The 23673-nt window shown below is 42.5% G+C and overlaps 1 protein-coding gene and 1 long non-coding RNA gene across 3 annotated transcripts; one reads left to right on the top strand and one right to left on the bottom strand.

Annotated features, from left to right (window-relative positions):
- Positions 1 to 413: 413 nt before the first annotated feature.
- Positions 414 to 22271, bottom strand: LOC147140047 (uncharacterized). The gene is made up of 14 exons (XR_015088732.1): positions 22011 to 22271; positions 21106 to 21427; positions 20268 to 20727; positions 16710 to 20062; positions 15083 to 16260; positions 14034 to 14290; positions 12072 to 12193; positions 10808 to 11166; positions 10676 to 10735; positions 10454 to 10576; positions 9755 to 9877; positions 5991 to 8901; positions 2929 to 5892; positions 414 to 1340 (listed from the first exon to the last, which is right to left on the bottom strand). It is a non-coding gene; the product is annotated as an uncharacterized LOC147140047 (long non-coding RNA).
- On the top strand, positions 1063 to 22365 carry pcnx2 (pecanex 2). Of its 2 annotated transcripts, XM_086045534.1 has the most exons (40): positions 1063 to 1559; positions 2970 to 3175; positions 4264 to 4381; positions 4475 to 4511; positions 4615 to 5024; positions 5701 to 5910; positions 6000 to 6470; positions 7484 to 7667; positions 7916 to 8057; positions 8285 to 8421; positions 8498 to 8576; positions 8758 to 8893; positions 9441 to 9583; positions 9733 to 9886; positions 10022 to 10054; positions 10415 to 10586; positions 10665 to 10775; positions 10871 to 10962; positions 11036 to 11145; positions 12090 to 12198; positions 12297 to 12389; positions 12575 to 12725; positions 13876 to 14017; positions 14099 to 14276; positions 14935 to 15043; positions 15125 to 15254; positions 15818 to 15876; positions 15990 to 16205; positions 16702 to 16955; positions 17021 to 17254; positions 17485 to 17588; positions 18123 to 18267; positions 18384 to 18614; positions 18746 to 18903; positions 18984 to 19100; positions 19866 to 20047; positions 20351 to 20517; positions 20589 to 20663; positions 21245 to 21421; positions 22021 to 22365. In XM_086045534.1, exons 1-40 carry the CDS (start codon positions 1407 to 1409, stop codon positions 22174 to 22176), a joined length of 6285 nt encoding a protein of 2094 aa, XP_085901660.1. In that variant the 5' UTR covers positions 1063 to 1406; the 3' UTR covers positions 22177 to 22365. The 2 variants fall into 2 exon arrangements, with proteins under 2 accessions (XP_085901660.1, XP_085901662.1); XM_086045536.1 differs by lacking the exon at positions 6000 to 6470.
- The last annotated feature ends 1308 nt before the right edge of the window (positions 22366 to 23673 follow it).

Here is a 23673-nt window from a genome sequence, read left to right as displayed (position 1 = left end):
CGCACAATATGCACCGCATTTTCAATGCAAATCGCAATATAGAATTACAACAGATTTCAAGATGAAGGCCTGATAGCCAGATCCGGCCCGCCACATCATTTTATATGGCTCAATAAATAAAAATCATGTGCATCTAGTTTTTGGTGCTAAAATCTATAACAAAATTGCAAACTGTCTTCACTTTCAATAGGGTTGAGCTAGCAAACATTTTTTGGGTAACCAAACTCATTTTTAAAATAAATTGAACGACAGTTGCGCAAACTATTTTCAGGAATATAATGCTTCAAAACCGTCATTTTTCTTTATATAATAAATTCATCGACATTTAGATTGTTATACAGTCACAAAGGCTACTCCAAAAGAAACAGAGATACAAATTGGACTGCAGCAAAAACATCATTTTATGTGGCCTGTGAAAGCTTCCCACAATTTATCCATCAGAAAAATGATCATAATTAAATGAAGGGACAATCATATTATATATTAAGTAAAGGACTAGTGCCATAGCCCCAATACTAGTCTGAAGACAAACACAGTGCAGCTCAGCTTCTACCTGAAAATTAAAAAAAAAACTATGCAGTGCAAATGCAACTTCCAGCAGGGTTGAAACATAAGACAAACCAGTCATGTTGCACGTTCCAAAAAAGGAAACATTTACGTTTCTGATATTTCATTTTAATACTATAAAAAGACAAGCAAACCCTTCGGCCGCCGTGCTGCCACTCTATATTCCATTAAATGACTAATTTGGCTCACGGTTTTATGTGAAAAATGAACATTTACATCTAAAAACAGCATGTGTCAATGGACCAGTGACGAGACATTTTGGGTTCCCCAACCCACAGTTTGTGAAACCCTGTCTTAGTAAGACAAAGACAGGCAAGCTAATCGTGCTATATTTTGACCTGATATATTGTGTAAGTGCATGAAATGTAAATGCCTTCATTCAAGCTATTCTGTACCGATAAAGAGTGAAGGTGGGAATTCACATAATAGGAGAGGAGAGCGGGAGGAGGGACGGATGGGAAGGGGAAGGGAGCCAGAGAACGAGGGGGGAGGAGGCGGTCAAATCTGCGCATCTGTCGAGCCAGCGAGGAAGAGGAGCCAGAGAGGGAGAGAGCGAGGAAGGCGAGCCGAGCAGGATGAGGAGAGCGGTGCTGGGGACGATTCACCCGTCGATGCCGGGATGGGAGACGCCAGAACCGCCACGAGCCGGAGCGACGAGCCGTGAGGGAGGAGCCGCGCCGCGGAGGCGACATGGAGGCGCGTAGCACCCGCTGAGGGAGAGAGCCTCTTCTTTGTAGCCTAGCAGCATCATCAGCACCATTCGTCCGACCGACCTGAGCGGGGGGGAAGAGGAGGTGGAGGAGGAGGAGGAGGAAGAGGAGGAGGAGAGGGAGGCAGAGATGGGATCCCACGTTGCTCAGACCCTGCGTCAGGGCGTGTGGGCGTCCCTGACCGGCGGCTGGTACCACGACCCGGAGCAAAAGAAATTCAACAACTCCTGCCACCTCTATCTCTGGATATTCCTGCTCATGCTGCCGTTGTCTCTACATCTGGTGAGTTGGGGCCTTTTGTTGTTTTTTTTTTTTTTTGCTGCTGTGAGGTGCCCGTGATAGCTTTCTGACATCCTCCATTGTGTGCTGGGTGAGAAAAGGAAGGCGGCATTGTCGCAGTGTGTTGCCCCCTCGGTGCGTGCAGTGACTCGACGCATGGCTGCTCCCGCATGTGACAGCATAAATAAACTGCTGCCATCACTGTGCACGCATGCTCATTGTGTGTGAGCCATGTAAATACTTAGCAGCGATTCCCAATCTGTGGCGGCGCATGCTTGAGAGAGCCTTTTTAGAAAATTTGAAAATAAAATACCCGACTGTATTTCTTCAAATAAAGGCCTTCGGCAGACCTCCCTTTTGCCTAATCTAGTTACCAAAAAACAGTAACTGTAATGATCGCAGTTCAGAGATGCTATCGTCCACACATGGGCGGCTGAGCACCTTTGAAATGTGGTTGCCAACCAAAACAGCAGCACCGACCAGTGCAAGTACATAAACAGACTTGTGTGGAGTCTTACCACATGTTCCCTGCCCTGTTGATTGTTATGGTGACGGTGCCGCGACGATTAGCGTTCCAGTTTGTGTGTGTCCATTTATGACAAGTAAACACTCCACTTACATAGCAGTCTTCTATTTCCTGTCAGGAAAACAGTTTTGAAAGGTAACTATCTCGGTTCTTAAACGCTATTGCTCATACATGGACTGCTGTTGCTAACCAAAACAGCAGGATTTAAACAGCCTCTGATTTGAGCGTTACCACGTTGTAAACGAGTTCCTTGTGCAATTTTGCTGAGACAGCGTCTTTAACGCCGATTAGCGTTCCAACTGTGATTGCTCCATAATGTTGTGTTTCCACTTGAGATAATTAAATGCCTACCTTAAGAAGATACCTCCAATTTCCAGTAAAAAAAAGAAAGCCTTTAGTAACTGCAAAAGTCCCACTTCACACAGTGACAGCTGAGCCCCTTTTAAGTCTGTTACTAGCCAAAACAGAAGCACTGACTGAGCACAGGTCTATCTCTGAGTAATAGTGTGGAGTCTTACCGCCTGTTGTAAACGCGTTGATTTTACGTTATGTGGACGCAGCATATTTAACAACGCTCAAGATTCCAGTCGACTCTGACATCCATGATTGCTCCACATGGTTGTGTGTTTCCAAAAAGGAAAAATTAGAAATCAAACAAATGAAAAAGAGTAAAACCACTAGAAGCAAGATATAGACTATAATAGAAAGAAGAAATAGAAAATAACAATAATAAGGAATTTTCTTATATTCTGCAACCGGCCATTGTTGAGTCACTTTTAAAATTCAGTAATCAGTAAAGTAACTAAGTTACTTTTTCAAGGTAACCATGACAACACTTGGCCCTACCTTTGATTTGACAAAGCAACAATTGGTGTCCACGCACGCAGGCCCTGCCTCCGACCACCATGGCCCTGAGCATCTACTGCGCCTCCGTCACCGTCTTCTTCGTGCTGGTCAAGACGGCCAACTACCGTCTGCACGTGCTGTTCGACGAGGGCGAGGCGGTGGTCCGCAGCAGCCTCTCGGACCTCAGCAGGGCCGCCGACAAGAAGACCATCGCCCCCGCCGACGCCTGCCTGCCCGCCAACATCAGGTGACGTTCAACAGAAGTGATACAAAAACAACAATGGTTTGCGGCAGCCATTTTAGACAAATTGCGAGACTCATACTTTGACGAACTCGCACTTGGTAATTCACTTTTTTGCCAGTGCGCGCACATGGTGTCAAACGTTGATGCTCCCAGCTTTAATTGTGATTCTAGTTTGCACTGAAAGACATACTGAGAGATTTTTTACCTCACTTGTGGTTAACCAAAATATTAGGAACAGCTCGCAGTATGATGCACGGCTCTATTGAATGTCGGCATTATGCATTTATTAGGCTTGATAGCTCCTCTTTGGGAACTATTTTTGTCACTTGCTTGCGTCTATTTTTTCCTCCCATGATTGCCCTTCTTTGAGATCAAATTGTGTATTTGTGATCAAGCGAATAAGAATGCCACTCAAATTCCTTCTTCTTCCTTTCACAGATATTCAACACACATAAAAAAAACATTTTTAAATCTGCGTTTTAAAACAGGCATATTATGCATTTTATTCACAGTTTTTAAAAAAGTTCCCAGGTTGTACAATAATCTCTCCTCCATCTCAAGGGCTATGTTCCAGACCACTACTGTGATAAGTGGAATCCATGATACAGAAATACACCCAAGGCATGTTTTTATTTACGGTGGACCGATCACTCTTCTTTTACTGTAAAAAAATCCCATTTTTATAAACTAACTAACTTATCTCACAATATACTGTACATCAATAACCATGCCCAAAGATGTACACTATAAAATGAACCTGCAGTCGTCACTTTCTGTAGGCATAAAAAGCAGGATTACAGAGGATGTAACATTCAGTAATCTTCAGCAAAAATGACGCTGAATTCGAAATACACGACCAAGAATTGTAGTTCCTTTTCAAGTACTTTTTCACTCAAGTCAAATTATGAGGTCACAATTAGAAATCCGGAATTAAACATTTTTGATAAAGGCGGTTACATAAAGATTTACAGTATTTGGTTTTTTAATTTCACACTTGATAGGTGGGCAAGCACCTCGGTTACCCCGAAATTTAAATACAAGCAATAAAAAATTCAATTTCTCTAAGTCAGCACCTCACCTTTGTCCAATAGAAAGAGCAGCACCGTCCCAGACAGTGTTGCCATGACGATGCTGGCTCGCAAGCGTCCCAGTCAGGTGATCCAAGTGACCGTCAAGCAGACGGAAACTGACGCAGGACTGATCGGGGTGGTGAGTGGCGCATCCAGTTGATGGACGCCTGCTGACATGAAGCCGTCATACACTTGTAGGTGAATTTTAATGCAATGTTTCTCCTCCTTGCAGGAGTGTTCCAAATCAGATGAGGGGAAGACGATAGAAGGTATTGTATGACCGATGATCACTTTGAGGATTCACCATGACTATTCTCACAGACTCTTCATTCTGACCTAATATGTGCCTCCCTGTGATTTCTACAATTGCAGTGGCCTGCAATGCCGAATGCACCACAGAAGAGAAGCCATTGGAAACAGGTCCGCACCCAAGCCCGGAACCTACCCTGGGGGAACCCCCTGACAAGGACGCCCCTCTGCTGCAGGCTCAGCAGAAGCCCCCATCTCTAACTGAAAGACAGGAGTCTCCAACTGTGGAAATAATCGACGGTAACAAGGAGCCGCCAGATGAGGGAAGACAAGGGGAGAAAGCCGGCGAGGAGAACCAGGATGCATGTGGAGAAAAATCTGAAGGTCTTCCTCCCCGCAAAGCAAATGAAGATGACGCTGTTGAGAAGGACAGCGAGGGCCACAAGGAGCCGTCAGATGCCAACAATAATTCACTGGAGACCCCCCAGGAGTGTCCTCACGAGCGCATTGACATCCCAGACCCGGCTACACAGGTGCAGTGATGTCGCACACTCACTGGACATCATACAGTTTGTATTGGGTGAATACAGACCTCCCCCAAGGTAGAGAGAGGGTGGTAGTAGTGAAGCAGAATGATGATAAGAGGCTCTGCTCAGTGTCAGTCAAGGGGGTTACGAGTCACGATTTAATGGCTTCTTGTTTTACGTTTCATGGAAATGATGGACTAACCAACTAACGGAATTGACTAGCTAAAGAACAAACTGAATGACTGACTGCCTAGCTAGCTAGCTAGCTAGCTAGCTAACTAAACGACTGACCTACTCATGGACTGACTTACTGATTGACTAACTAACTAAATAAGTAACCTGGGTCGCTAACTGAGTGATTCACTGGCAGTCTGGATAGCTAGCTAGCTGACTAATTCATTAGCAAACAAACTAATGTATCGACTGACGGACTACGAGACCAGCTAACTAACTAACTGGGTAAAAAAAATAAATAAATAAATAACTGGGTGGTTTGCTACTAAGTGACTGTCTGTCTGGTTAGCTAACTTGACTAATTGACTAGCTAACAAATGAATCAACTAACTGACTGACTAGCTACCTTCCTATAACTAACAAAGAAACCAATTAACTAACTGAAGGACTGACTCACTCCACATGTCTTTGTCCTTACTAACATTAGTAATTTTGTATCTTGTGTTAGGACGAGCAAGGAGAGGAGACATACTGCTCCGATGAAATCGAAGTGGTCCTCACGGACAATTCCGCTCCAGTGACTACGTCTCCACCTCATCACGTGGACGCCGACGGCGGCGGCGACGCGGTCAATATCGTCATCACCATGAGCTGCGACTCTCGCACCGCCGCCCAGCTGGAGGAAAGTGTCAAGCAGAGTCTGATGGAAAACGCACAGGTGAGAAAAATGGCAGCGGGTTGAGGTGTCCCGCGCATTAGTCATTTTCACGGCAGCACTGAAATGTAGTGGTTACGTACGTGTCTCAGGCCCAAAAGGAGGCTGGCGAATGTCACATCAAGATCCCAGTCATCACCTTCGACTTGCCTGAGGAAGACAAGCAGGAAGTGGAAGAAGAAGCGCAAGAAAAAGAAGAAGTGGACCAATTGAAGGACGAGCCCACGCTGAGACAGATGGCGAGCCAAAGCGAGGAGTTTTACTTATGCAGAGACACCATCAGCTCACAGTCAGCCACCTCGGGGTGTCCCCATCCGGGTGGGGAGCAGGACCAGGCCAGTCCACCGCAGACCAATGACAACACCTCATCTGGTGTGGACGTCCACTCCCACTTTCACCCAGATGACACAGACCCTCCAGTTTCCAGCGCAGACCCTCAAGGTTTCCTGCGTCTGCCGCCCGCTTTGGGCCGCTACGGTCCCGGGGGAAGGACGCACCTACGCGGGCTGAGCATGGACAGTGGCAAAGACGCCGTGCTGCTTTCGGACCGCTCCCAAAACACTGTATGTTGTCACACTTCACCTTGTTGTCTACATGAACTTTTTTTTTTTTTTTTTTTAACATACTATCTTTTCCCCACTCAAGTGCCATTAATCTGTTCAGGCCTCCCCTAAAAAAAATGTTATGTGTTTTTTAATACAAAAACGAGCACACTATAATATTGTATTTTGTAAAAAAGGTGTAATAACATCATTGTATGTAGAATGTAAAATATTATTCAGTTCATAAAATCAAGTGTCACTTCATGGTGCTGCTACTTCTGGTGTGTCCGCCTTAGCCACCAGGGGGCAGTATAATACAGTCATCAGAGACACAACCGAAGAGTCACTACTACACTCAGTGACTCAGTACGGTGCAATAATATTGGTCATTTTCTTGCAGAGGATAAAGAATATATGCTTGTGAGTATTGTTATATTGTCTGTCTAAAGCTACACCACAGGTATCAAACTCAAGGCCCAGATTTGGCCCACCATGTTTCTTGCTTAAAAATACCCAAATTGTTAATTGACTTCACTTTTTGATATATTGCAAGCATTTTTTTTACCATCTTCCGTTTTAAAATAAGTTGATATATAATAAGATTTTTTACTGGCTTCTGATCTCATATCTATTTATCCATCAATTTGTTGTGTGTACAGTATGTAGTAATATGAGGCGATCAAAATACAATTATATGGGTTCACAATCATAACGGCCCTCTGAGGGAAAACATAATTACAATGTGGTCCGCGACAAAAATGATTTTGACACGCTTGATCTATGTACACTGTTCAAATCTGTTGCTTAAAGGGTTATAACACTGCCACATAGAGGCTATTTGTTAGCTCATCAGTGTTGATACTCATTATGTGTTAGCATTATGCTAGCGGGGGCATTCTTAAGGCAAAGTTGGGTTAGCTACATCATGTGTAGCTCTATTTGTTTTATGTTTAGTTTCTCGCAAGTTACGCCACTTCTACCTTAAGTCGCCACTGTATTTTGTACCATAAGAACTTCTTTCGTCTCTATGCCAGACCACCATGACAACCTCCAAGTCAGACCTGGAGGCAAAGGAGGGCCAGATTCCCAACGAATCCAACTTCTTGGAGTTCGTCTCCCTGTTGGAGTCTCTCAGTGCTCGAGGGAGCACCAAGGAAGAAGGAAAAGAGGTGCAGCCGGAAGCGGGAACATCCGTGGAGATGGAAAAGCAACACACAGGTTCGTTCATGTGTCTTTTTTGTGTTGAACCCTTACCTGCTGTTCATTTGCATTGACTTAATAACTATCTATCAAATTAGGAACTACAGGTTTTTCCAAATGTGTTCCATCATAATTATTGCTTCATCATAATTGCTCTGTGTTTAGCCACATTTCATGGAAGACGGCTTCCTAAATGGTCACATTTGTATTTTTTTCCTCACCCTTAATACTGAATAACGAACACAACGGGATGAACTGCAACGCAGAGAATGCAAGCGCATCTTCCAGAGCAGATGACTCCAAAGAGACCAAAATGCAGAGCAAAGCAGAGCGACCCAAACCGCCCACCAGTCTGGCCCCTGACAAGTCTGTTCTGCCCATACACATTCCCATCGTCTCACCAGACAGGTACCGACAAACACCTTTTATACACTGTACATTAAAACCACACTAATTGGAATTTTTTTTTGAGGGTGATGACGATTCTGATATTTGACAGAATAAAATTCCAATAACCGATTAATTGTACGATTAATACAAATATATATAATGAAGAAAATGCATTTTTTGGTCCCTTAACACCTACTATACACGCTTTTAAGCATCGCTATCTCACGAGTGTATTCCACCTGCAGTCCGCAGACGGAAAAAGATCCCGACTACGACTCACTGCCTTCCCAAACATCCCAGTCGGAAAGCTCCATGCTGCAGGTCATCTGTCGGCCGGAGGCAACCAGCAAGGAGGAAGCGTATACCTTCCACACCGTGCACCGTAAGCTTCTAACCATCTCCGATTTGAATGTGTAAAAGAGCATTTTGGATTCTAACTTGTCTGTTTTTCATCCCAGGAGAGAGGCCACGGAAGCTCTATGCGGAGCGAGCCCTCAACCTGCCTCTGGGAGCCGAGTTGATCACTGGTAACATGTGGTACGACTGACCACGTTACGTCCACGAGGCCGATTATGTCACATTTTAAAAGACTTCCTAGGCGTGCTGTTTTATGCATAACATATGTCAAATGAGTCTGCGACCTGCTTTATAATGCGACATCTTTGCAATATTTACAATACTGTTGCATCCCGAGTATTAATATCCGGTGTGTGTTCAGTGACCTGCTGTCCACTTCGTCCAACTCTGAGGGCCAAGATAGCATGGCGGGCGGTCACGCCGACTGTCCTTTCCAGCGGCGCATCATTCCTTCGCACCGACTTCGTCCCCGAAGGACGCACCCGGAAATCTTCCAGGTGTGCATCTATGAATCCCATAAAAAAATGTAAAAAAAAAAGATAGTTATGAAGTAGTTAAACTCTTTGTGCTCATTAGCAGGGTCCAAGAATTATGTACATAGCAAACATTAGTACCACCCAAAAATAAATAAAAAGGCCAAAGTGGTCATTAAATGAGGCAAAAGCTTTATTCCTAAATAAATTTAATATTCGCATATAACATTATGCACAGTTTGAACATTAATGCTGCGCTTGAATATAGGAAAATAAAATAATGTACTTAAATAATGATTCAATCAAATTGGACTGGACATAAGTTGCATAAAAATGTTCCTAAATAAATGTTTCAAAATAAACAGTTCTTAGAGCTTAAATGCAGCTGTATTGTACTTAAAAGTTAAATACAACTGAACTGCACTTCAACCATCTACTTTGCTGGGTTAAAAAAAAAAAAAAGTTTTAACAATAAATTGAGTGATTCTTTGCATTCCACTATCATTGATGTCGATGCACAAAAGTTTAATTTTGTCCATTGAGTTCATACTGTATGTCACATTTTATTCAGGAGGAGGACTCTTTAGACGACTCCTCAGAGACTTCCACTCAGGAGAAGCCCACCAGGAAGATTTACTACAAGCTCAAGCTGTTTCCGGGCAAGTGGGTGGACATTTTATACGACCGGCTCACCTTGCTCGCTCTTTTAGACAGGTAAATGCTGCTCACGGGAAAAGCCTGATGTCCAATTGGTGTACAGTAAACCGTTGTAAACATAATTCAACATCCAAACTATGTTTAGGAGGAAAATCCCATGATATAGTGGGGTCATGACTGTAATTTCAAGGTTTGCGTTTGTGTAGAAACCAAGATGTTCTGGAGAACCTGGTGGCCGTTTTCATGGCCTTCCTGGTTTCTTTCCTCGGCTTTGTGCTGCTCAACGACGGCTGCTTCAAAGATTTCTGGGTCTTCCAGTTCTGTCTGGTCATCGCCAGCTGCCAGTACTCCCTGTTGAAGGTAGAACAATGCAGAACACCACCCATCAGTCACAAGTTTAACATTGCCAAATTAATCAAGATGTCCATTTATACTACGGTATTACCACCATTTTGTACAAATTACAATTTCTCTCCCTGTGCTTTTCCTTTGTAGAGTGTTCAACCAGATGCAGCTTCACCAACACATGTGAGTTATCTATGGTTTAAAATAATCGTAAAACATGTTCAAATCAGTTCTTTCTTTGGATTACAGGACTGATTTTGACCCAATATGTGAAACAAAAAAAAAGCATAAAAAAATGGAAGGAAATCGGGGATGATGCTGTGCTGTGATGACACTGGAATTGTAAAAATGTGCATGACATGCTAGATAAGAGAGGTCAGCAGTAAATATACAATATAAATCACGATGTAATATATCATGCCTGATTCCATTACAATTTTAATACTCGAATGATAAAAACTTCAAAGTACTAGCCTCGAATAGTCAGAAGAGTGCATGATATGCTAGATATACGCTATATCGTATCTACCCGTCTATGTGCAGGGTCACAACCAGCTGGTGGCCTACAGCCGCGCGGCTTACTTCTGCATCTTCTGCTCGCTCATCTGGACGCTGGAGCAGCTCCTGCGTAGGAAGGACCTCCCCGTATCCACTTTGTACGGCGTCACCATTGTGTGCCGCGACGCGCTGTGCTTCGTGCGGAACCTGCTCGTCGGTACGGACAGACGGGACTCATGCTTCAGCCTCAAGCCACTTGTCTTTTGATGGAGTAGTTGATCGATTTCCATAACAGGTTTCACTCACTGCTTCCCCATTACGTTCCTGGTGGGCCTTTTCCCGCAAGTCAACACCTTCACCATCTACCTGCTGGAGCAGATTGACATTCACTTTTTCGGCGGAACAGGTCAGCCGAGCCATATATTATTCGTTACGTACACCAGCGCAAAAACTGTGTTGTTGCATTTGTGGACAATTTAAAATTCTTTGCTGTCATTCCAGCGGCTACGAGTCTGATCTCGGCGGTGTACGGCATCCTCCGCAGCATGGCCGCCCTGTCTCTGCTCTACGGCTTCTGCTTCGGAGCGCTCAAGGTAGACGCGTCCGACGTGCCAAAACCACCCGGAGGCGCTTGAAAATGTTTCACCGCGCCTGTGTGTGTCGCAGGAGCCTTGGGACGAGCAGCACACGCCGGCCTTGTTCTCTGGTTTCTGCGGCCTTCTGGTGGTCTTCTCCTATCACCTCAGTCGGCAGAGCAGTGACCCCTCAGTCATGATGTGAGGAACATTTCAGCATTCCTAATTTAACAAGTACACTAAAAGCAAGGAACGTACCACTAAAATAGAATACAACAACATTACATATAAATACATTACTGGCTTTTGACTCAGTTTAAATATCCGTTAACTGGCTCTAACACAAACCCCAAATGAAGTAAAACTACTTGTCCTTTGAAGATGCCCTAACTATGAATTCATTTGAACTTATTCTTAAGATAAAAGGTTTTATTTGTATCAATATAAAGTTTACAACAGTTATACATGAACTAAAATCGAACATGAAACTTTTTAGCGATGCAAGCTTGTTTAATCCTTTTTTTAATCCAGTTCTGTACTTTTTTTTCAGTAAGTAGTTTTTGAAGTACAGCTAAGTTCCATTAAACCTTTAGGTATTTAATCCTTACTGTTTTTTTTGGGAAGTTCAATTTTCATTTAACTTTAATGTGCAATACATTTTTAATTGAATTATATTTGAAATGTTGCTTTATTTAAGCTTGTGTTCAAACTGTGCATAATGTTACAGTGGCATTTTTAGGAAAAAAAAAACTCTTCTTGGCTGTTGATGAATTTTTTTTTGCAATTTAATTATTTGATTTTATTAGATTCATCATTTCAGTCCTAAATTGAACACTTAGGCCTAATACATTACCGTAATGTATATTGAGCATCCTGGTGGTACTTGGAGAGCTAAGGTGAAACTTGGTCTAAAAGGTTTAAAAAATATATATATATTTATAGAAATAAATTAGAAACATAGTTGAATTTTAGATTCAATTCTTTCAAAAGTTGTACCAACAAAAAATAAAACATGCCTGTTATTTCTATTTCAGAGATTTCACTTATTGCAGAAGTGCTTTGGAACATAACTCTCCCGATGGAGGGGGTTTACTGTAATTAAAAAATAATAATTTATGCACACTTGCCCTGTATTTTGTTTGCAGATCGCTGATCAAGTCGAAAGTGATGCCCACGTTGGCGGAGGGCGAGGAAGACGAGGTCCAAGACACCGACATCGAAGACCCTCTGCCCAGGAAGCTACAAAATTCTATGGTGAGCAACAATTCTATTATCAGACCGCCCAAACTGTACTCCCAGCAGCATATGAATTTATATGATATTAATTATCCTAAACGACGGATGTCCCACAGAAGGAGATTCTTCTGTCGGACGTGATCGTGTGCTCGCTTGCCTACATCCTGACCTTCGCCATCACCGCCAGCACCGTCTTCCTATCGCTCAAGGTGAGACTTCTCTGACTTGGGGTGACAGAAGCGGAGTACATACTGTCTAAAGTGCATGTGAGAGGAGGGCGGAGAAAACCCAGATTCAAACCCAGATCTCTTGACCGGCAGGCAGACATGCTAACCATGAGGAAGCCTCCAGTAACTCATATTAATACATTTTTTTGGGGGGTGGGGGGTGTCAGCCCTTCGTGACCATCGTGCTGTACGCGCTGGCGGGGACGGTGGGCTTGGTGACGCACTACGTGATCCCCCAGCTGAGGAAGCATCACCCCTGGCTGTGGATCTCGCACCCGCTGCTCAAGACCAAAGAGTACCACCAGTTTGAACCCAGAGGTCAGACATCCCCGCAGCACCTACTGCTTGATTTTTAAAAAATATAATGACAAATAGTTATGTCCGTATTCTACTCATTTTACCCCCAAAAAATACATTATGATTACTTCTTTTTTTTTAATTGATGGAAAAAAGATGTATAAAAGCCTGGAAACATGTAACCACCAAATGCTCATAATAACCAATGCCAATAATTAATTTAAAAAATTGATTAAAAATTAAGTTATTTTTAAATATTGTCATTTTAATCTTCACTGAGTTAATTAGTGTAAAAATGTTTCTTCCACAAAATGTATTTGCATGTGTTTTTTTTAGTTTCATGAAAATTTAAAAAAAAGAAACATATTTAATTAAAAAGTGTTTGGTCATACATTTTGTTGTTCTTGTTGTTGTTGTTTTTTAAAATGATTATTTAAATAAAAATTGTATAAATTATTATTCCAATTATATTTAAATTGCTTGATTATTGCATGTTATTAAATTAAAATTTGAATTTCAGATAAAACATTTTTTTTATTATTTTAAATCATTGTAAAAAAATGTTTAATGCAGAATATTTTTGATGAATTAAATTTGTAAAATGTAATTTTATTTTTAAATGACAAACAATTTCAAAATTATTATTTTTTTAATTCGGAAATGTTATAATTTAGAATTTAGATACATTCTTCCTAAATTTAGCATTTAAATTTCCTTTTGCATATCTTTAAAAGTTAATTTCAATTAAACACTTAAATCAATGCTCAATATTTTTGTCAACATTTTGTAATTTATTTGTAATAAATTTGTACAGTATAATTTAAATTTACATTTTAAAAAGTAAAAATTTGTTAGCTAATTGCATAAGATTTTCTCAGGGTTTTTTTCTCTTAATTCAAAATAAAACCCATTAAATTTCAATAAATCGTTTTCTCAATCAACGCATATTTTCCCGCCTAAATGAGTAGTTTAATGATGTTGAATTCTAATTTCAAATATTAGCTAAAAAAGTTAGGAAAAAAACTCATAGGTTTTGCAATGCATTTACTAGGTGGAGCATTTATACTTTCAACAAAAAATTCAGGGCTTCATAGAGGCATTATTCACCACAGTTATTCTTTTTTGGAGTAAAAGGCAATCATTGAACATGTTTTTGTGGTGTGTATGAAAGAGGACGCAGTGCTGATGTGGTTCGAGCGTCTGTATGTGTGCCTGCTGTGTTTGGAGAAGTACGTGGTGTACCCCGCCATCGTCCTGAGCGCGCTCACCAACGACGGCTTCGCCCTGAGCCATCGCAAGAGGCTGGGCATCCAGTAAGACGCGCCTTACCTTTTCCGGGCCAGCAGGGGGCGCTCATATTGACGCTTTTTTTTTCCCACCGCGCTCCCACGCAGCTGTGACGTCATGCTGACCACCGTGGCCGGGATGAAGCTCCTGCGCTCGTCCTTCTGCGACCCCAGCTTCCAGTTCGTCACCTTGCTCTTCACGCTGCTCTTCTTCCACTTCGACTGCCCACGCGCTTCCGAAAGCTTCCTGCTCGACTTCTTCCTTATGTCCATTCTCTTCCACAAGGTGAGCGCTCACACCTGGAAGCACATCGGACATCTTTCGTTCATCTTTTTATTTGACAGTTATGTAATTTATTTGGCTCTGGTCAAAGCACATGACCAGTAGATACATTTTTAAATTCAGTTCCCATCCTTTCTCCATGTTCACAGGTATACACCAGGGCTCTATCCTGGGGCATCGCAATATACAAAAAGAAAATTTTATCAAATAAAATCTGTTGAGATAATTAATACAAGATAAAATACATTTAAAAATACTAATAGCGTATGTATTAAAAAAACATAGGTAGGTACATTTAAAACTACTTCATTAATGCAATTTTTATTTTTAAAAATGTTATATCCAAGTAATATACTGTATTTAAAAATATAGATATTCAAACCTAAAATATTTGCTACAAATTACTTTTACAAGATTTACATTAAAATAAGATTAATAAAAATGAATTTTAAAATAATTAAATACCAGTAGAACTTTATAAAAAAATATAATGATTTTAATGAAAATAATCAAATAAATCTGAAAATCATTGCATATTTCTGGGTGATTTATGATAATCTAGGGAGCTAAGGTAACCAAAAGATTTGAAAGTGCAGTTCCACGCAGTAATATAATTTTTAATACCATGCTTTTCAAGTGTACCTAACTGTTGTGGTTGCAGATGCGTGAACTGCTACTGAAGCTTCACTTTATCCTGGTCTACATCGCCCCCTGGCAAATCGCCTGGGGCAGTGCCTTCCACGCCTTCGCCCAACCCTTCGCCGTGCCTCGTATCCTTACGGTACCTTAACATGTGTGTTTTAGCTCACCTTAAGATCCACAGGTTCGTTTCTTGACTGGCGTGCAATCAGACTCGGCCATGCTGCTGCTGCAAACGCTGATCACCACCATCTTCTACACCCCGCTGGCCCCCTTCCTGGGCAGCGCCATCTTCATTTCCTCATACCCGCGACCAATCAAGTTCTGGGAGAGAAACTACAAGTAAGGCAAATGGAAGCTATAGCGTTAGAATGTACTGTACATGATACTCATCTTAAAACTATAACAGCAACAGATTGGGCGGTGTGAAACGAAAACAAAGCGTCCAAATCAAATAGCAATGTGGCGCAATATATAGTGACAATCTTTAATGATTAGGTTTCAAATATATGAAATGTTTATTTATAGTTTTCATGTATCTTTCAAAATATTACAATGAAGAAAAGTAGAGTTTGCCTTATTAGTATTTTTTTTTTTATTTAGGAAATGAAGGATGTGGGCAGTAGCATTTTCAACAGTGTGAATTGTTATGATTATAATTAGTTATTCATGCAGCACTTACATTCACACGGTCATGATGTCATTTCAAACAAGTTAATAACTTTGAGTATGTCCTTAAATATGACGTCCACTAGTCAGAGGCTGCGCCGCACTGTTTGTTTCCGACGTCCCTTAATTAATATGTTCCACGTGGGAAAATCCGAATACATTTACCTTTACAGTTATGGTTGTTAGTCATCTGAGATGAGATGGTAGTAAAAATAAAAACTTCTTGTCGCCTGCAGCACAAAGCGCATCGACAACTCCAACAGCCGCCTGGTGTCTCAAGTTGATAAAGAGACGGGTGAGTTCTCGGCCACTTTTTACGATGTTGTTAAAGCTCTCCATCCAGCGCTTCTGAATTACTCTTCCTCCGGGGACGCTGGTTGTGCATTTTTTACGACCGTCTCCCGCCAGGCTGCGACGACAACAACCTCAACTCCATCTTCTACGAGTACCTGACGCGTTCGCTGCAGCACTCGCTCTGCGGCGATCTCATGCTGGGCCGTTGGGGTAACTACAGCGCCGGCGACTGCTTCATCCTGGCCTCGGACTATCTCAACGCCCTGGTGCACCTCATCGAGATCGGCAACGGCCTGGTTACCTTCCAGCTCCGAGGACTGGAGTTCAGAGGTACGGAGTTCCCTTGCTATATTGCAATGCACCAGTATCGAGCCCTGATGTACACCTGTGAACACGGGGAAGGGATTTGGAATTGAATTGGTATTTGACTGGAATGAATTGCCTGCAGCAGTTGTTTCAACTACTATACCCCAGGATAGAGCTCTGTGGTACACCAGTGAAAACACGGAAATTCTAGGAATTGAATGATTTGAGTTGAATGAACTGAGTGCTGCATTTGTATTTAGCGGTGTACCCAAGGGCTCTGTCCTGGGCCCCACTTCTCTTCATTATCTCCATTCTACCTTTGGCAACAGCTTTCTTCTGTTCACCAAGCCTTACCATCTCTCTTCTGCCTTCTTCTATTACTGACCAGTCCCGCTAAAATATTAATGGCTCACCTGCAAACGGAAATTCTACTTACCCGTACCACACCAGCAAACACAGACGGCTTTTCACACTTTCACATAGTTTCTTTGACTGAAGCAATCCTTTGCCTTCTTGCCAGGAACTTACTGCCAGCAGCGTGAGGTGGAGGCCATCACGGAGGGCGTGGAGGAGGACGACGCCTGTTGCTGCTGCGAACCGGGCCACCTGCCCCACATGCTGTCATGCAATGCCGCCTTTAACCTGCGCTGGCTGGCGTGGGAGGTGACTGCCACCAAGTACCTGCTGGAGGGCTACAGCATCAGCGAGAACAACGCCGCCACCATGCTGCAGGTCTACGACCTCCGCAAGCTGCTCATCACCTACTACCTGAAGGTACTTGTCCAAAGAAGACTCGTCTCCTGGAAATCTCTCGCTCATCCATCTCTTCCTCCTTCCAGAGTGTTATTTACTACCTGGTGCACTCCCCCAAGCTGACCACCTGGCTCAAGGACGCCACCATCCATGAGGCGCTGCAGTCCTACACCAAGTGGCACCACATCGAGCGAGACCCTCAGGTGTTTAGCGTCAAGATAGACGAGGACTACGTGCACTGCCTGCAGGGGGTGACGCGAGCCAGCTTCTGTAACGTGTACCTGGAGTGGATCCAGTACTGCGCTGGCAAGATGGAGACGGTACGGGAGACTTGGGGATTTAGTAGGGGTCTGCACTGTGGTAGGTTCAGATCGGGACGCTAGGCAAGGCAAGCTTATTTGTACAGCACAGTTCATAAACAAGGCAAATCCATAAAAGCAGGATGAATAAAAAGATCAACCATAACGGTAGAATGTCAACCCACGTAGAATCACTTCAAACAAGAATCAATCTTCTTGTATCATGTTTGTTTGTTTGTTTGTCTGTCCAGCCTGTCGAAAGCGATGAAGACTCCCCTCTGGTGACTTTATCATACGCCCTGTCGGTCCTTGGACGACGATCACTAGGAACGGCATCACATAACATGTCCAACAGGTAGGTCACTTCACTGTTTCTTCCTTACCCTTTAAATTGGTTGCCTGCTCAGTCATCCAGATCATGGTGATGCTAAAAGTAAACTGAGTTGAAGAGAATGTTTCACCTTTAATCCGAAAGTCGTCTTCAGTTTTGAAGAATTGAATCTTGAAGCGAGCGGAGTGTATCCAGTACTGAGTTCATTGGACCATTGGTGCCAGTCAACAAATCAAGACTTTACAGAGACTTAAAAATATCAAGTATCAGTTTTTTTTTGGTACAATAGGGTCATGCGTGACCGAGCTGACTTTGGCTGAGAGATACTGTAGAACCTGGCAGAACATAAAGACAAGGAAGGATTCACACTCACATTTACACCTGCGGACATTTTAAAATCTTCCAACATCCATCAAACTTGGAAAACCAGTGGTGAGTCAATAAGGAGAGCAGACCTATAACTTGAAGTTAGAAAGCTCCACCACAAGGGGGCATCAGAAGCAGCAGAAACTTTATTAGCTCCCTCATTTGTTGGCCTTTTTTTCCTACCCCATCAAGCCTGGAATCCTTCCTGTACGGTTTCAACACACTATTCAAAGGCGACTTCCGCATCGCTACCAAGGACGAGTGGGTTTTCGCCGATCTTGACCTCTTGCAGAAGGTGGTCGCTCCCGCCGTCAGAATGAGCCTGAAGCTCCATCAGGTACGGGCAAACCGTCGTTATCCACAATGCAATGCGGCGCATCCTTCGAGAAAACCTCGACTAAAACCGTCCAGTCGTGTTGCAGTCAGTCACTCTGCCGCTCTTCCTAATCCCAGGACCACTTCACGTGTCTGGAGGAGACAGAGGAGGCGTCCATCTTGTACGAGGCCATCACAAACTACCGCAGCAGCCTGGTCATTTGCCACGAGAGCGACCCGGCCTGGCGCAAAGCGGTGCTGTCCAGCCGCGACACGCTGCTCACGCTGCGCCACATGGTGGACGACGGTACGGACGAGTACAAGATCATCATGCTCTACAAGCGCCACCTCAGCTTCAAAGTCATCAAGGTAACGACAGAAACTGTACATGGGATGTCTCTTTATATGCTTTCTGTTTATCACAGATTTTCACCCACTGCGGTTGCTGCATCGTATGTTTTCCCCCGGGGGTCACTGTACTTCCTAAATTGTCTTGGTAGATCAACAAGGAGTGCGTGCGAGGCCTGTGGGCGGGCCAGCAGCAAGAACTGATCTTCTTACGGAACCGCAACCCAGAGCGCGGCAGCATCCAGAACTCCAAGCAGGCGCTGAGGAACATGGTTAACTCGTCGTGCGACCAGCCGCTGGGCTACCCCATGTACGTGCGACTTGCAAAGCCAAAGAGAAGCGGGAGATGTTCCGGGGATTGACATCCGTTGCTTTGTGGTGGCAATCCAGGTACGTGTCGCCGCTGACGACTTCGTACGCCGGAACGCACCGGACGCTGCGGACCATCGGGGGAGGGGCTTCCAGCTTGGACGCCATTCGTTCCTGGCTGTGCTCCAAATGGCTCAGGTTCAACAGAACCTCTCTTACACGACATATGTCGTTTCTGCCAGTTCTGTCTACCATAACCCTCTGGGCTCTATGCTGGCTATAAGTCTGCCACACATACTTTGTTGTTTTTTCGGAAAAAGCTGTGTTAAGGCGAATGTCATGACACTTGCCAAGGATGGGTATTTTTGTCCAAGTTCCAACTCAAATCGGGCCTTTTGGGCTCTATCTTGGCGACTTTTAGCCAATTGAAACACACGAAAACTACATCTGGATTGAATCGTGTATTTAGAATGGAATGGGTTTCATTCTGGACTCAAAACTGTAACATTTTCTGTGTTTTCTACTAGATTACATCATTTTTTGGAAGAGAGAGCAATGTTGTGAATTCTTTTTAGTTTCCAAAGTGTTTCGTGGCTTATTGCACTCCAGTGGAGCAAATGAATGAAGCAATTTGGACTTTTTAGCTCTGTTTACCATGGAGAAAAATTACATTGTAATTTTAGAATTGCTGGCTGTAGAAAGAGTTTACTATTAGCAAAATAAGAAAAAAAAGTGGTGCTGTGAATAGAGTATATTGATTGTTTTACCACTTGCGTATTGTGCAAAAAAGAAAAAAAAATGGTACTTGAAGGATAAAAAATTTATAATGAATGAATAGACTATACTAATGACGATAGTTAATAACTTTGTTTAACTTTTAAGTTAAACAAAGGCTGGGGGTTAAACGGAAACCTACAAGTCTGAGCACATTGAACTCATTTGGTACGTCACGTATGCCAACAGAGTGCGCAAGGACAACCTGAACAGCTGCAACAGCGGCGTCAACATGGATGACGGCGACTGTGGTGCCGGCGGGTCGTCATCCCTGAGCCACAACCGGCCGTCATCGGTCACTTCCAACAGTCTGAGTGTTTACCAGCAGAGAGCCCCCCGGACAACACGAAGCCACCGACACCATAGCTCAGGTAGAACAACAACAACTGGGAGGGGACCGGCACCATGGACAAATTTAACATAAGTTTAAAAAGTAACGAAATGACATGCTTCTATTCTATATTACGTTAATTACGTACGTATACTGTATCGTAATTACGATATTGACCATACTACATTTTAAAGATGAACATATTTTCATTTTTTGTAATAGTAAGGCATAAAAACGATTAAACGTATGGCTAGCATTACCTTTGAAGAGCTCAACTTTCATTCTTCCAACCTTCTTTTTTTTGCATTGATTTTTGTTCTTCGTGCGTTCCTGTTGTGTGCAGCCAGGAGGGAGTATCGCAGCAGGTCGGTGCAGCCTCAGACCCAGCGGCCGCCGGTCAGCAGCCAATCGGGACCCATTGTAGACTCGGCCTCCAACCACGGCCTGGTCCAGCGTCTGTCCAACAGCCAGCTGTCCTTCAACACTTCGATAGCATCCATTTTCTCCCAGGTCAACACACGCATGACACTGATGACTCGCCGTTAGCTTTAGCTTTTAACGAGGCACTTTTTTCCCCTCAGGTCCCTCGCCTCTCGGGGACCGGTGGGATCAGCTCGCAACTCCAGACGGCACCGAATCAGCAGCGTTCCAGCCAGGTACGAGCTCGCGACATGACCTTTGCATAAGCGCTCTTTAAACACGGAGCAGCTTTTTCCTCGCCTTGAAATAAGAACATTACAAATTCTATTAAATAAATAAAAACACCATTAAATGTCATTTAATACATACACGTCACCATATACTGTAATTAAATGTCATTCAGTAATTACAAAAAGATCACAAAATATAAGTCAGCCCTGAAATAAAAGATTAACTAGGTTCAATAGAATTATTAAATGTTCCATCAAATAATTAAACAGATGATTATCGTATTATAATATTAAATGAATAAATGATTACAGAATAAAATATAAACAAATAATGCCATTTAAAATTGTAATAGTTATTTTGATTTAATTTAATAATTTGAACTCCTTTGCTAACCAAAACAACAGCACGCGTACATCTTTCAAAAGAATTAAGAGCGCGGGGACTTACCCACCACATGTTGCAAACGCATTCCCTGCGCGGAGTCAAAGGTGACCTTAGGTCACATGAAGATGACATCATTAGCGTTTCCGTGGACTCTGACATGCGGTTGCGCCACATTGTTGTGTGCGTGCATGTTTTTCTTTAGGTGTCGTCGTCGTCGTCCACGCTCAGTCTGCTGTTCGGCAAGCGCAGTTTCTCCAGCGGCCTGGTGATCTCTGGGCTGTCGGCTGCCGAGGGGGGCAACACCACCGACACGCAGTCGTCTTCCAGTGTCAACATCGCCATGGGACCCTCACATCGGTCGGCCAGCAGGGCCACGCAGGTACGCCTAGCAGGACACTAAATTAACTCGTGCTTTACCACCATGTTATGGCATCTACAGTAGGTGTCAAGGAACTGTGATGCAGTGAGCTGAGGAGTTTCATTCAGACAAAAGTGGCGCTTTCGCTAATACCTTGCGGCAGTTTGGTGCCAAAGAACTATGTTGAAGTGAGTTGAGGAATTTTATTTAGAAAAAGTAGTGCTTTGCCATCATCTTGGTGGCAAGGAACTATGTTGAAGTGAGTTGAGGAGGTTTTTTATTTGGAGTGAATTTTTTTGTTATCATAACATAGCGAATTTTGTCCATTCCCATATACTGTACCTTACAAAATCCTTATTGTCTGTAAACATCCATATACTGGCCTACTAATCCAAATATTTGTTTCCAACATTATGAATTCATTTTAGGTATTGTACATTTTGAGCTTTTTTTCTGTTTTTTCTAAAAGGAGCCATGAACTGCTAGCTCATGCTACATAGTTTATGCTAATAGCAGAGGTAGAACACTTTTGCTAAGCATTAAGCTAAACTCATTAGCTTGGAGACTTACTATGGTCTATTTAGTGCAGTAATACTTTTCCATTCCTTGCCTTTCATCAGTGGACGTCGGAGCCGTACGAGAGCATCGACGAGACCCTTCCCAACGTCACTGTCCAGCAGTCACACGACCAGAGTGTCAGCCAGGGACCGGACAAGACCCCCTCTGAGGACAGCCCCTCAACAGCTCCTGATGCGACGGATCAAAAAACTGCGTGAGAACGCACATGTTCACACTTACAGAGAGGACTGTACGACTGATTCATGTCCGTGAAGAGCGCCACCGAAATGCACACCGACCTGCCTCCACATCACACAGCATGTGCTCTCACTTTGTTCTCTGAATGTACTGTCAACACCATCATGGATACTGTCAATGAAATAAAAACAAACGTGTTTTTAACTGTAGCCTTTCTGTGGTCTTCACATGCACGCAGGGGGCTACAGATTCTTAAAAAGTGTCAAATTTGGGATCCTGAGATTTGATGATGACGTACAATTGACAGCACTCGTTCTTGAACAAATGTGACTTTTGCTGTTATGACAAAAAAAGTAATATTTCTACTGCTTAAAATTGCAACTTAATGTTACATTCATACTGTGTTGCATTATATGCGTCATCTACTTGTAAATACAGTCATATTTTTAATCTCATAGTACTACAACTAAATTCCCCTTTAAAGGAAGAATTCATACTTTTCAAAGACCACTTTTTTCCCCTTGTAATATTATAACTATATTCTCGTAACTACAAATTTTACCTTGACAAAAGGTACCATTTTGATCTTGTTGATCTTATTGTTCTTTTTAATGAGTATTTTCCCAAGTATCTATTTCAAACCAAATTGTATCATTAGAAAACCTAAATGCATGTTTAAAAATGTATTTGGGCTGCACTCAAATGAAACAAAAGATTAATTTTCTTCTCAAATTTTATTTGTTAAAAATATGACAAATTTTATTTTTGTTTTAATATCATAACTTTTTTTCCCACGACTTTTCCAACATTATTACAAAAGTCAGTTTTCTTTTTACAATGTGTTAGTTTTCATTTGAAAAAAAATGTTTTTGTTGTTCTAACTTATCTCTCAAAAAACTACTTTTTTGTTGTTGAATGAAAACTTTTTACATTTAAACAATTAAAAAAAATATATATATATTTTTTTTCTCTCTGAATTTTTTAAATGGTCATTTTACCTTAAAAATGGCTTTTCACTTACAATTTGGACAAAGACAAAAATGTGTCCTCACAGTGCTTACTTATTAACAGAATTTGTTTGGTTTTTGTTTCTTTTTCATTTGGGCACATTTGGCAAAACGCAAAGATCATTTTGAGTAGTTTAACAAATTAACTGATGACATTTTCAGATTCGGGCTTTCCACTGGACAGTAGCTAACCAATTATGCGTAGATAGGAAAATAAGTGCTCACAAAAAAATCCAACAATCAAATACATCTTGCTGGCGCTACATGACACAATTTGTAATTATTTCCCAGTCCAAACCCAAGAAAGACACTGACATTTGTGGAAAAAAATCTAATAAGTATTTATTGTAAGTTGTTACACTCTCTAGCAGCACTATGCAAATGACAAGATATTCAAGGGCAGTTACAACAGATTGGCCTTTTGTCGTAACGCAAAGATGGTGTGTGTTTTTTTGTGTAAACAAAGACAAGACCGTGACCGCAGATCAAACTGGACCACAGCTTTCACAC

The sequence above is a fragment of the Filicampus tigris genome, chromosome 11, assembly GCF_054856515.1.
Source record: "Filicampus tigris isolate MCC_2025a chromosome 11, RoL_Ftig_1.0, whole genome shotgun sequence".
In the NCBI taxonomy this organism is placed as follows: domain Eukaryota; kingdom Metazoa; phylum Chordata; class Actinopteri; order Syngnathiformes; family Syngnathidae; genus Filicampus; species Filicampus tigris.
This window is presented reverse-complemented; position numbering and strand designations above follow the sequence as displayed.